The following is a 14,450-nucleotide window of genomic DNA, read 5'->3' as shown; positions in this document are numbered from 1 at the left end:
ACCACTGTATGGTCTTGGCCACCGTGCTGCAGCTCAGTTTCAGGGTCTTGGCAATCTTCTTATAGCCTAGGCCATCTTTATGTAGAGCAACAATTCTTTTTTTCAGATCCTTAGAGAGTTCTTTTCCATGAGGTGCCACGTTGAACTTCCAGTGACCAGTATGAGAGAGTGATAACACCACATTTAACACACCTGCTCCCCATTCATACCCGGGACCTTTAAAACTAATAAGTCACATGACACCAGGAAGGGAAAATGGCAAATTGGGCCCAATTTGGACATTTTCACTTAGGTGTGTCTCACTTTTTACAAGTTCACAAGTTATTTTGAGGAGACAGCAAATGTACACTGTTATACAAGCTGTACACTTACATTGTAGCAAAGTGTAATTTCTTCAGTGTCACATGAAAAGATATAATAAAATATTTACAAAAATGTGAGGGTGTACTCACTTTTGTGAGATACTGTATGTTTGAAATTTTTGTACAACTAAAATCTCTGCTTTTAATGCATTTTTTTTTTATAAAAGCAGTGTCATTTGTTCTTCTGCTTTTTTTTTTAGCTAGTTAGCTGATAACTGTACTAAGAACTATTTTTTTTCTCTTTTTTTGTTCAGGTGTGTCCTTGTGCCTTTATGGAAGAATGGGTTACCTTCAGGCATACTTGTTCCAAATGTATCCATTATTATATGTTCCAACATGGAGGCTCTCATAGGTTAGAGTTAGAACCTCACTATACAGAGTGGTCTTGACAAGGCAGTGCAGCTTTCAGAAATGGTTTTGCTGGCTAGCTGGTAAGTGTGCTAGAAAATAGGTTTTTATACTGACAACTCCAAAGTTGTAGCCCGCTGACCCACCCAGGCTGGCAGCTACTGCAGAGAAGGCAGAGAAGAGTCCCTTGTAGCACAGGAATCCACCATCAGGAGCTCTGGTAAAGATCAGTTGGCTCTTTAGACGCTCCATCTCGGTCCTTCTAGGGCTCTCATCGTCGCTAATCAAGCGAGCAGTTGAGTTATCTGCATCTACCATGTGGCCTTTGCCCTAGTTGCTAAAACCAAATCCTGATTTGGCAGCCTGCCGTCTAGTGGAAAAAGACCCCATCCATGACAACCTGACACTGTGCCTGATCAACAGGTGCGTTTTCTTTGCTCCTGCTGGGTATAGAGATCTATCTGACTGATTTTTTTGTCCTATAATTCATGCCTTGGATTATTCCTGTGAATTGTTTAAACTGCATCTGGTTTGTCTGTGGTTATTCTGATCATTAGTCTGCAACTTCTGCTATTGTCATAGTTTTGTTTACCTGTCTGGAACCTGGACTCTGTTTTGGATCTGTTTATTTGTGCCTGACCTGACTAGGCGAAATGACTACTGTCTGTTTTTGCTTTAACCATCAGGATTTACACCACTCTAGCATTTTTTTTTGCATATGGTTGGCTGTTGCTCTGGGCAACACAGACTCTAACAAACTCCATGACAATGTAGAGGCTCTTTTTGAATTAGAAAACAAGAGCACTTACATTTTATATACTTAAAAATTACACTATTATTAAGAGCATTTTCAAAGGTTGAGTTTTATGCCAAACTTGCTCCAGGTGCCTTCCATCAATAAAAAAACAACCAGTACTTCGTTTCTGGTCACATGGTTTCTCCTAATGGGCCTTGGAGGACTCACATTCAAGCAGAAGTAATCAACCCTTCCTGTGCCTGAGCCCCGATCCTTCCCTTCAGCAGAAACTAGCAGACATGGGAGTATGTCACACATGTGCAAGTCACAAGCAAGTCTCAGATCTTAACCTTCAAGTCTCAAGCAAGTCCCAAGTTACTGTGGTGAAAAGCAAGCAAGTCAAGTCGAGTCCCTGCTAGAAGTCAAGCAAGTCAAGTCAAGTAATTTATTTTTGGTCAAGTCACAAATCAAGTCAAAATATTGATCTACCCCAATGTTCACCTTTAAATCAGTTAAAACTCACGGGTCGGCAAAGGTTTTGTTTTATTTTCAACATTAACAAAACTGCTTAGTGCTTTTTTCTTGGCATATTAAAGAAACACATTGAATGCCCAAACAACTCAAAATCCTTCGTTCGGTCATGTTTCAACATCACAGTCACTAAAAAACATGTTAAGTATTTCCATTGTTAAACAGCCAGTGTCCTAAAAATCAGAACACACTGAGGTGTTTTAAGTGACTGTGGTGTCAAAAACATAACAGGCACATTAATTTTGCTTTAACACATCTTGAAAAAATGCAAAGATTTAATAACTTTAAGTAAAGTCATTTCGAGTCATATGTCTCAAGTCAAAGTCAAGTCTCAAGTCATGAATACCAAGTCAAAGTCAAGTCGAGTCTTTTATTAATTTTAGTCAAGCAAGTCTCAAGTCTACAAACTGGTGACTTAAGTCAAGTCATGTGTGCCACAGTGAGTATAACAAGCACGCTTTACTGTATATACACAGACTGATTTTACTGTTGTGGGTTTAGCACCACTTAAAAAAAAAAAAAAAAACACAAAAATTGCTGCTTAAGTGTTTTACATGCTTTTTTATGAAAACTCCAGAACTGAAAAATCCTACTTAGTTCTCCCTTCCTATGTAATATTTATTGAGGGGCTGGAGAGTTGTGTTTTCTACAATTATTCTTATCTGTAATGTGATGGCAGATTTAATTATTAGTTGGTAACTGCATGTGTCTGACCTAACAAAGGGTTAACAATCTCAAGGCTTTGGTGGTACATTGTTAATGACAAATATTCAAAGCAACATAAGCTGCCTATAGTGTCTTATACATACTTTACCTCCTTAAAAATATGAACTAAAAAAGGTAGGAAATATTTTTTTAAAACTATTGTCAGATATGCTGTGTGATTGAGAAGACATAACAAAAATATAGTGTGGGTTTCTCCATAAAGATATGTCTAATATTAGAACAATACCATGCTGGCTATTGTTGCATATACTGTAATTTGTTCAGTTGTAGTTTTATAGCTGACTGCAGTTGTATTGGAGAAAAACCATGATAAATACTGGATTTTTTGGCACCATTATCAGCCATTTCCTAACTTTCATTTTATATGATCATTTAGCGCCGGTTCACACTGGCGCGACGCTACTTTCAGGAGCGACCTCCGAGATCGCGGTGCGAGCAGCGCGCCGCGACCTAGGAGCGGCTGCCACAGACTTCATAACATTGAAGTCTATGGCGGTCGCCTCCTGGTCGCCCCAAAGAAGCTCCGGACCCTTTTTCTAGGTCGGAGCGACTTGTGTCGCTCCTATTAGAACGGGTCCGTAGCTTCCCTATGGGAGGCGACCTGCGGCGACCTGTGAGGTGACCAGGTCGCCTCACAGGTCGCCCTAGTGTGAACCGGGGGTAATAGCAGCATATAAATATTTTTACTTGTTTTCTAAAATATTGGCGCTTTACTGATGACACATGGCCCTCTTTTTGTTCACACATACAGCTCTTAACAAGAAAATTTTTTGAGCCCAGAAAAACATTACTGGTTGTCAATTAAGGATTTAAATCAATTAGACAATGTGGGTTTAAATGCCCCATTTCATATTGCGATTAAACATATCTTGTTATAATCATGTACAGAAGAATGACCATTGACTGCTTTTTGTCATTTTATATATTAAAATGCATTTTATTGTCTTTCTTTTGGAAGGTACAAAATACATTACTTGATTTTTTTAACAGTAATAAAAAAAATGTCAGGAATGTTAATGTTCCATCCTAACCATGTTTTCCAACACTTTACACATCCCTCAAAACTCCATTACACCACTATTGTACAGAAAATTTATGATGAAACTAATGTAATCCAATGTTCAATTAAACAAACCTGCCACCATATCTACGCTACTAATTTTGTCAGTTTTCCTGGTAGTTTACACATCAAGGTACTTGTACCCTAGTTGCATTCTAAAACTGCTTCTCAGTGCTCTAGGAACCTAACAAACTTGCATTTCTGACTCAGGAGAGATCTCTCACGCATTATGCAAATGAAAGCACCCGGAGGCCCATACAGAGATGTGTTCTTTGAACTGTTAATATAGGAGATATGTCAGAGCTCTAGACTTCAATTCCAATGAAGCAGAGGTGTGTATCAAATACACTGTAAAAAGTAATGTCTTAGCAATGGTGAATGATTCACTATAAACCTGTAATAGGTTGTTTTTGATCTTAACCATCAATTAGCTGCATACAAGTTATGACATTTTCTACAATCATTTGATGAAACTGGAAATTTTTGCTCTGAATCTTGGACATTACCACACATACCCCTTTTTATCAATCTTATCTCTCCTGTACATTTTAGACACCTCCTTTCAGTTAAAAACATTAAGCTATTTCTTAGCGTCTTACAAATAAAGTGAAACTGGTGGATGAGGAGTTGATTAAGTAGCTTTGCTAAGTTTAATAAAGGAGGTATAAAAGTAGACTTATACAGAACTCCAGTGGCCAGGCTGTCTACTCAGAGTCATGACAGCTGTTTCTATGGAAACAGGCAGTTTCTAAAATAACCATTTTGACATATGAAGTATATTAGAACATTATATAACTTGCATTATTGGATTAATGAGTAAGACATTTGAAAAGTGACAGGCTGCTTTAAATCTCCAGTTACCAGGATTCATGCATTTTTGCCACTGGAATGCCAACGAATGAGTAATGTTATTCAAAGCAAAACAAAGACAGGACAGTCAGCTAAATCTTACTTCCGATTTCAAGAATTGCAATTCCTTTTATTCTACAAGGCACTTCACAGAGCCATGCTCACATAATGCAGTCTTCCGATTGGTTATTGTATTGTGCATATCATCACTACCTCACAAGATATTTATCTTTTCATTCTTTCTGTCTATTTTGATTAAGTACAAATGACTAACAAAACAATGAATAAAATGCTACAGATCTTTACAACTGACGGAGTGCCCCATCCATTTCCTATGCATTTCTACACGTAACCAACTATGTTTTAAAATATTGCATTTTTGTGGTCTGAGGTATTTCCAATATTGCCCATGGAACAAAGTGGGCTTGTAAGGCATCAGGAATTACATATTGTCTGGCTGTCTTTTTACATCAATAAAATGTCCAGTACTTGGGACAATTTATATGTATTCCCATGTGTCCACAAGCAGACAGAATGAGCTATTTACAATTAATAACAATTAAAGTGATAGTAAGTTAAGGTTCACACAGTGATGTTGCTTCACAAGGTTTGAGTAGAAGAGCTAGGTGTTCTGTGCTCCAGCTCAATCCACATGCCATCCTGCGGACGCAAAATGAGTTCTCCCACCAGGCAAAGTTCCTCCTTCTTTTGTCTTGCTTTTACAGAAAAGTTTCTCAGGATGGTAGAAAGAACAACTTTTTCTTCCATTAAAGCAAATCGTTGGCCTAAAGTTGAAGCAGAGACACAACATACATGAAAAAGTAAGTTACTTAACCACTTTTGGTTTCACATAAATATGCTATCCAAGGTGGCCCCCACATTTCATATTATTACATAACATAAGGGAGATCCTAGAACTGCGATAATTAATACTCATTACTTGGTTGTACATTTCATGGTGGATCTTCTTTATTGGATTTGGCTCCATGTAACAGAGAGAGCTAGACCTTGTATGTAGGGTGCAACAAGCCCGTCTGGAAACCAAATGGAAATAATTTGATAAGGGTTGATTTAGAGAGGCTCCATTCTCATTGTTGCGGTCTGCGGTTAACAGCATGGGGTTTGGTGCGTCCCTGTTCACTGATTGCAGAGTGCGAATCAGGTCCGAATTTTAGCCTGAATTCACACCCGAACTGAAACAGAAGATGCATAGGACCCTTTTTCAATGCGGACCGCGGTCACCCCAGAGTTGTGTGAACCGGCTCCATTGAAAGTCGGTCACACTCTCCTGTCATGCGAATTGGATGCGGGCAAACCTACATCCAATTCGCATATGTGTGAACCTGGCCTCAAGGAATGGGGACTGACTATTCACTGAGTTTGGTGAATATGATGAAGCTATGTTCATATCAACAAACTAATCCTGTTCTAGCAAAAATCTAGAACTAGTCTTTTTTTTCCCTCAGAAGTGACTGGGTCTTCAAAGTGAACACGCGTTCAACTTTTTATTAACATCCACTTTGAGAAAAGTGAGGATTCACATTGCAAATTGAACAGCCTACTACTTTAGTAAATTGTCCCCGTGTGGAAATCAAAATCACGTGTGTCCTTCTAGTAACAATATTCACATCAGCAACTTTCTATACTCCTCTTGGAATAAGCAACTTTATGTAAAAGCATGCAAAGCATAACAATATTTTAATGTGCAGATACTTGGATGCATAAATTAGTGAATCAAAGCTCATTAAGCCTAAATCAGAATGACCATACAAGCTCAAATACCTCGTAAGAGGATGTCAGATTCTTGTAATTAGTTACATCTAAAAATCAATAATGTATGAGTATTTCTGAATATACATGCTTCTGGGAAGTTTATTTATGAATTTAGGCAGTTTTGGTAACTGGCATTTTAAAAAAGTTATTTTAGAAGGCAACGTGTCAAAAATGTGTAAAAGGAACCTGTCAGCATAGCTTGCTCGTTTTTGAACAAGCTCATCTTGATCCTTTCTTCACTTTTAGTAAGTCACTGTCCTGAAAAAATGGGATTTTTGACTTACTGAAAAATCCATTTCTCTGATGTTCACAGCTCCTGATTCTTCTTAACCATTGGGTTATACTGCCCCCTACAGGAGTAGGACACTAGGCAGGAAAAAGCTTGACAACGCCTATAGGCAGTCCCAGGGGGTATACACCCACTCTCAGCTATAGGCACTCAGTTTTGTTACAAGCAGTGTCAGAAGAAAGCCAAATCCACAGAGGGGTGGGTGCTGTGTCCGCCAATGAACATCAGAGAAATGGATTTTACGGTAAGTCAAAAATCCCATTTTCTCTTTCGCTCACTGACGGACACAGCTCCTGATTCTTCTTGACCATTGGGACATCCCAAAGCAGTGTTAAACATGAGGGGTGGGAAAAAAGCAGAAAAAAAAAATTCCCAAGGCTAACCATAGCCAACCAGGTAACATGGAGCTCAAACAAAACAACTGGAGCTCCCCTAAAAAACACAATACACCCTCAAAGAGGACCAGGTCCTCTAAACAGCCAGCAAAACCTGGCAAAAGCTTGGCCGACCACCCAGGGGCAACGAAGGGGAGGGTGGATGCCCAAACGAGAGGCAGTGGCTACAGCCACCCTCCCAGGGGCCGCCTCACGTAGTTTCTGACTAGTAGGCCGCAAAGCCGCGGCCTAAATTTTCGGGCAGATACGACCGCGTAATGCTAAAATATCTACTCCCCCAGCCCAACAACCGCCGCAGGGAGCTCGGACATCCTTGCCTTAGTCACCCACCCCCAGGGTGGCAGGGATCCCTGTTCAACCCCCCGTTGCACACCAGGAAAACCTGGTCAGCAGCAACTCCAACCAGCCCCCCTTAAGAGCCTGTGGCAACAGCCATTTCATAATCTAACCCAGGGAGGGGGGGCCGAAAGACCCACAGTGACCAAAATTTTAGAGGGGCTAGGGGGGAATAAGGGGAACCCAGGGGTCCCACCGTCCCAGGGAGGTGCCCACGTCTATCCCAAAACCCTCAAGGAGTAGAGGCGGCAGCTACTTTCCATGCCAGGAACAGGGTGGGCACCGCTTCGGACAGACCACCGCTCCATCGTAATGTGGGTGCCAGGAAAAATGCTGCGACTCAAGCCAAGGCCATGTCGTATGCGTCCTCGTGAGACGTTTAATTCGCAGGCCGACCTAGCACGGAGCCGCGGTCTGCACACGCTCGCTGGGCAGACTGGGAGGAATCCCTGGATCTAGATTATGCAGTCCGTCGCCCAGTCTAGCAATTGATTGTAGATTCTCACAGGAACAAAATAGCAAAGATAGGAAACAATTCCATTCAAGCTTTTTCCTGCCTAGTGTCCTACTCCTTTAGGGGGCAGCATAACCCAATGGTTAAAAAGAATCAGGAGCTGTGTATGTCAATGAACTAAAGAGAAAAGTATATAAACTTCACAAGTCAGTTACCCAGCATGCAGCAAATCAAGGATGATGAACATGGAGTCTTTAATTACTTGTAGGCAACAGCAGCACCTCTGTTGTATTTCTAACACACTACTTTCAAACTATTTACTAGGTATTAGTGTATACATAATTACATCATATTTTTTACATTGTCATACAGTTCTCTTTTTAGCATTTTTAAATACTGCTTTTCAATCAAAATGAACTAAAAAAGCAAATATTATAGCAAAATTTGTCATTTTAGAAAATCATGGACATATCCCCAGGAACAAAATCAGTTACTAATCATAGAAACTTGGGGCAGTTGGCAACTAGGTGAATAATGTTGCAAGTCAAACTTTTAATGATTTCTTTCCCGTTCCTTGACTGCTATGGGGCTGATATTACAAAAGAAGTTGAAAATTCACTCTGTGCATTGAAGCTGTGTTCTTTTCAAATAATTAAAAAAATCTCTGGCACATGACTGGATGATTGCAGTAAATACAGTTTTGCTATACTGTGTGAGCATTCTACTCCTTTAGAGCTGTTCATACTTCATTGTATTATCACAAGTAATGTGCAGTATTTCTGCAAGGTTATATGTTGCAGTAAGACAGCTTATTCATTTTGAATGGGCTGCTCACAGACCTACAGCATTTTTTTTTCTATAAAGAGCACCACAACACCAAGATGTAAACTATCTCAATCAACCTATTGGTTGAGTGCACTGTACAGGTGCGTTGGGATGTCATTGAAAATGAATGGCACCATATCACACACTGTATTATGTTTTCATGTGAGTTGCGATAAGGCATTGTAAAACATAATTTTACCGCAACACATACAGTACACTATGTTGTCAAAAGTATTGGGACACCTGCCTTTACACGCACAATGCCTTAAATGGCATCCCAGTCTTAGTCCCTAGGGTTTAGTATCGAGTTGGCCCACCCTTGCAGCTATAACAGCTTTGACTCTTCTGGGAAGGCTGTCTACAAGGTTTAGGAGTGTGTCTATGGGAATGTTTGACCATTCTTCTAGAAGCGCATTTGTGAGGTCAGGGACTAATGATGGACGAGAAGGCCTGGCTCGCAGTCTTCGCTCCAATTCAACCCAAAAAGTTTCTGTCGGGTTGAGGTCAGGCCAAGTTCCTCCACCCCAAACTCGCTCATCCATGTCTTTTGGACCTTGCTTTGTGCAGTGGTCCAAATCATTTGGTAGAGGGGGATTATGGTGTGGCATTGTTTTTTAGTGTTTGGCTCGGCCCCTTAGTTCCAGTGAACGGAACTCTTAAGGTATCAGCCTACTGAGACATTTTGGACAATTTCATGCTCCCAACTTCATGGGGGCAGTTTGGGGGTGGCCCTTCCTGTTTCTTTTTTTTTTTTTTTTTTTTTTTCTCAATAAAAGCTTTATTTCAAAATAATGCAAAACAAAAATTACAACATATTGTTGAAATATACAATACAAAAACCAATAACAGGTAATCAAAGTGCAAAAATCTCAAAACCATATTATGAGAAACATAATGCCATCAAAAATCATCACATTAGATGTGGTTTCAGCGTTATAAATGGGGGGAAAGTGTCAATCTCTACAGATCTAAGCAAGATGTTCCCCGCCAAAAAGCATTAAAAGAAAAAGAAAACCATTTGTCAGTAGCACAAAGGCCTTTATAAATCTCAAGAGGATGGAACCAGCAAAAGACTGGCTTCATCATTATTGAAGAAAGATATTAGTAGTAAGAGAGGAAAGAAAAGAAGAAGGTAGGAAATTTAGAGATAGGAGAGAAAGAGAGAGATGAGGGTGGGGGATGGAGGTGGAGTGTAGGATAATGGGAGGGAAAAGGGTCTGATAATGGAAAACTTCATCCCATAATTTGAAACTTGTATTCATTTGCTCATAAGTTCGTCGTACTCTTTAGAGACAGAGAATTTCTGCCAAGGGGACCAGAGCCTCTGGAAAATGTCATTCCTTTCATTTCTAATTGCTAGTGTTTCTTCCATCTCATAAATGGATCGTATTTTATTTATCCATTCAGGAATGGTAGGGGCTGTTTGAGAGTTCCAATGTAAGGGTATTAATGCCTTCGCTGCATTGAGTAAATGTCTTGTCAGTGACCGTTTGTATTTTTGAAAAGTCAGATGGTTTAGGTGTAGTAAGCAGCAAGCTGCATCTAAGATCAATTTGGTTCCAGTAATATGACGTATCCATCTAATAACCCCGTTCCAGTATTTTTTGATATGCGTGCAATCCCACCATATGTGCATGAAAGTACCTCGGGAAGAGCAACACCGCCAGCATTTATCTGAACTCTCACTAGACCATCTGTGAATGGCGACAGGCGTACGGTACCATTGAGTTTTAATTTTATAAGAGGTCTCCTGTAGTCTGGTGCTCAACGAACACTTGTGGGAAAAATAGCAAACTTTTTCCCATTGAACAGAGGAGATGGTGCGTCTCAAATCTTTCTCCCACAACTCTTTATATGGGTCTTTGAAATTTGGAGGTGCAGAAATAAGTAATTGGTACGACTGTGAGGTCGCCCCTTCAATTCTATCACCACGCAGGCACTGCCGTTCAAATTCAGTTAATGGTCTAGTAAGAAGGTCTTTGTGTCTACGGTGTAGGATAAAGTCCCGTATTTGCATATAGTTCCAATATTGAAGAGGTGTCGTGTTTGAACATATTTGTTTCAGGTCATCGAAAGATCTAAAACTCGCTCTGTGGAAACAGTGCATAATGAGCAAGGGGCAAGATGTGTTCTTCTGCAATGTAAGTAGTGAGCGATTGTTTAAGCCTGGAATGAAGTCGGGGTTATTTAATATCGGGGTGATTGGGCTCGGAAATGAGGAGATGTTGTGTTGTTGTGCAATAGATCTAAAGACGTTTAGCGTGGTCGAGATCAGTGGATGTCTTTTGATCTCAGATGGGAGGTTTTGATAATTGGTCCATAGTAAGTGATTAGCCGGAGTGTCACTCCAGCCCAATTCCACACCCACCCAGTCTTTGTTGCTGGCGTGACAGAACCAATCCAAGATTCTCGTAAGATGTGTCGCCTGGTAGTATTTATAAAAATCCGGTAAATTCATACCACCTTTCAATTTACTCATTTGGAGGTATTTGAGTTTTATTCTTGGCTTTTTGTTCGCCCAGATGAAAATCCTCTGCAAAGAGGCTAGTTTATGGAAAAAGGGCATTGGTATTCTGACTGGGAGAGTGTGGAAGAGGTAGAGGAGCCTGGGCAGGATGGTCATCTTTATTATTGATGCTCTGCCGAACCAGGAGAATGATTTAACGTTCCATCTTTTCAGATCTGCATCAATCTGTTTTAAAAGTGGAGTAAAGTTTGTTTCAAAGATGTTTTCCAGTCTAGGAGTAAGTTTAATACCCAAGTATTTCAGGGCCTTCTTTTCCCACCTGTATGGGCAGTTCTCCATAGTAAGTCTGAGAAGGTTAGGGGAAAGTGACAAATTTAGGGCCTCTGACTTGCTATGATTTATTTTGAAATTGGAAATAGTTCTATATAATTTAAACTGACTGTTTAGATTTGGTATGGAGATATGCGGTTGCGATATGTAAAACAGCAAGTCATCCGCATATGCTGAGAGTTTAAATTCCCTTGCGTCCTTTCTAAATCCATGTATATCAGGAGCAAGGTTAATGGTTCTAATTAACGGTTCCAGGGTCAAGATGAATAGGAGCGGGGACAAAGGGCACCCCTGTCTGGTACCATTCCTTAATATAAAGGGTGGGGAAAGGGTGTTATTCACCTTGACTCTGGCTGTGGGGGTTGTGTATAAGGCTCGAATCCAGGTCAACATATTAGGGCCTAGGACAAGTAGCAAAAGTGTGGGGCCAGGATGGGATTTTAAGGGTACCGTTATATAACTAATAAAAAAGGTGTATCTACAGGGATAGCTAAAAAGTATATAATTTTTATTATATCACATAGAATGAAAAAAATATAATAATACAAATACAAATACAAGAACATTACTGTTACAAGATAATATGATACATCATCATAGTAACAACAAAATTGATAAAATATCGTCAAAGATAATTTCCTTGAAATGTGGACAGGACTCGTCAGGGGTCACAGTTAGTCTGGAGGTGCCAGAACTGGTATGTGTCCCTCTAGTCGTTCCAAATACCACTACCCGACATGTTTCGCGGTAATACCGCTTCTTCAGGGGTATAAAGGATGTAACTTGATAAAAATATGGAAGTATCACATATATGCTTTGGCCTGCATGCCAGTGTAGAACACTCTTCTTGTATATCCATGTAAGTAAAATGTTTACCATGTGATCGAATAAATGACGTATTTGTGTCAGAAGTAGGAGGGGCTTATCGCCAACTGCTCCATACTTGACACACACCGATATTCGAAATAGCAAAACGAACATGTATGTGTACACACGCTTTGATATATGTATGATAATCATGTACCTACTTTTGTCATTCTTTAGTGGCTTTTTATCAAGCTACATCCTTTATACCCCTGAAGAAGCGGTATTACCGCGAAACATGTCGGGTAGTGGTATTTGGAACGACTAGAGGGACACATACCAGTTCTGGCACCTCCAGACTAACTGTGACCCCTGACGAGTCCTGTCCACATTTCAAGGAAATTATCTTTGACGATATTTTATCAATTTTGTTGTTACTATGATGATGTATCATATTATCTTGTAACAGTAATGTTCTTGTATTTGTATTTGTATTATTATATTTTTTTCATTCTATGTGATATAATAAAAATTATATACTTTTTAGCTATCCCTGTAGATACACCTTTTTTATTAGTTATATAACGGTACCCTTAAAATCCCATCCTGGCCCCACACTTTTGCTACTTGTCCGAATCTATCCAGGGATGAGGTACCTAAATACCTAATATCTAATTCAATGGGCTAATTTCTACTATATTAGGGCCTAGGCCTATATGTTTGCAGGTCAATAACAGATAATCCCATGCCACCCTATCGAATGCTTTTTCAGCATCTGTAGAAAGTAGCATACCTTCAATGTTTGTATCTTTCAGACCGTGAATTAAATTTAAAGCTTTTGTGACGCTATCTTTTGCCTCCCTACCCTGCATGAAACCGACCTGCTCAGGTCCTATAATGTGATGTAGTAAGGACCCTAATCTGTTGGCCAAAATTTTGGTCAATATTTTAAGATCGACATTTAGTAGGGATATTGGCCTGTAACTGGCACATGAGTTGGGATCTTTTTCTGGTTTGGGGATCACTGAAATGTGCGCCAACAGGAAATCTCTAGACAAATCTGGGTTTTTTAGGATAGAATTTAGGGCGTTTGCTAAATGCGATGACAGCTCGTTTGTAAAGATCTTGTAATACTGAGATGAAAAACCGTCAGGCCCTGGACTTTTCCCTGTTTTCAAATCTGCTATTACAGACTCGATTTCCTCAGTAGAGATTTCTCGTTCCAAACCTTTTGCCAGATCATGTGACAGGACAGGCAGGCCACTTTTTTGTAAATAATCTTTAATTTGTTGATCTCGACCATGTTCCTGATTTTCGGTTTCTCTGTGTGTCTTAATGTTATAAAGATTTGAGTAGAACGTTCCAAAACATTCTGCTATCTTATAAGGGTCTCTTTGCAGTTTACCTTCCTTATCCATGATGCTGTGAACGTTGTTATCAAAATTGGCCTCTTTTAGTGCTTTGGCCAGTAATCTACCCCCTTTATCTCCCTGCTCGTAATATATGGACTTTTTGAAAAATAGAGAACGTTTGATCTTTGATTGCAAGATTTCGTTCAATGTTTTTCTTTGTTTAATTAGTTCCTGTTCTACTTTCTGTGATGCACTATATTTGTGTTGGGATTCTAGAGATGAAATTTTTTTACTGACGTCTGCTATTAGTTTTTCATTCGCTTTTTTTTGTAATGCTCCTTGCTTAATAAGTGCTCCTCTAACCACACTCTTATGAGCCTCCCACAAAGTAAGTGGTGAGATTTCCTCTGATGTGTTGTCCTTAAAATAATTGGTAATAGAGTCTAGTACGATTTTTTGTATGTCTTGCTTCACTAGTAGAGAGGAATTCAGCCTCCAAGTGAACTCCCTCCTCTCCGGTAAATCCATCCGTAATGAAATCGATACTGGGGCATGGTCTGAAAAGGCAATGATCCCAATATCAGAAGTAATAAGTTTAGGTAAGTCTCTTTGAGTGATATAGACATGATCTATTCGTGTGTACCTTTTATGCATTGCGGAGTAAAAGGTATAATCTTTTTCTGAAGGGTTCATTGTTCTCCATGCGTCTACTAGTGTCATTGATTTTAGAAGGTCTTTTATTTTTTTAATGACTCTGTATGAGATGCACGTCTTGCCAGAGGAGGTATCCTGCAGGGGATTTAAGGGAACATT

General features: G+C 39.7%; 1 protein-coding gene across 1 annotated transcript in view; it reads right to left on the bottom strand.

The window, feature by feature from the left end:
- The window catches only part of CYP4V2 (cytochrome P450 family 4 subfamily V member 2), a gene marked incomplete at its 3' end in the record, with an annotated part of 234,682 nt that overhangs the window by 99,432 nt on the left and 120,800 nt on the right, over positions 1 to 14,450 (bottom strand). Inside the window, exon 11 of the mRNA XM_082243745.1 lies at positions 5,217 to 5,397. Within this exon, the coding sequence (XP_082099871.1) occupies positions 5,217 to 5,397 (181 nt within the window). The remainder of the gene's footprint in view (positions 1 to 5,216; positions 5,398 to 14,450) is intronic.

This window comes from Pelophylax lessonae (genome assembly GCF_965119305.1).
Source record: "Pelophylax lessonae genome assembly, chromosome: 1".
Lineage (NCBI taxonomy): Eukaryota > Metazoa > Chordata > Amphibia > Anura > Ranidae > Pelophylax > Pelophylax lessonae.
The sequence above is the reverse complement of the archived record's forward strand: the minus strand, read 5'-3'. Positions and strand labels throughout refer to the sequence as shown.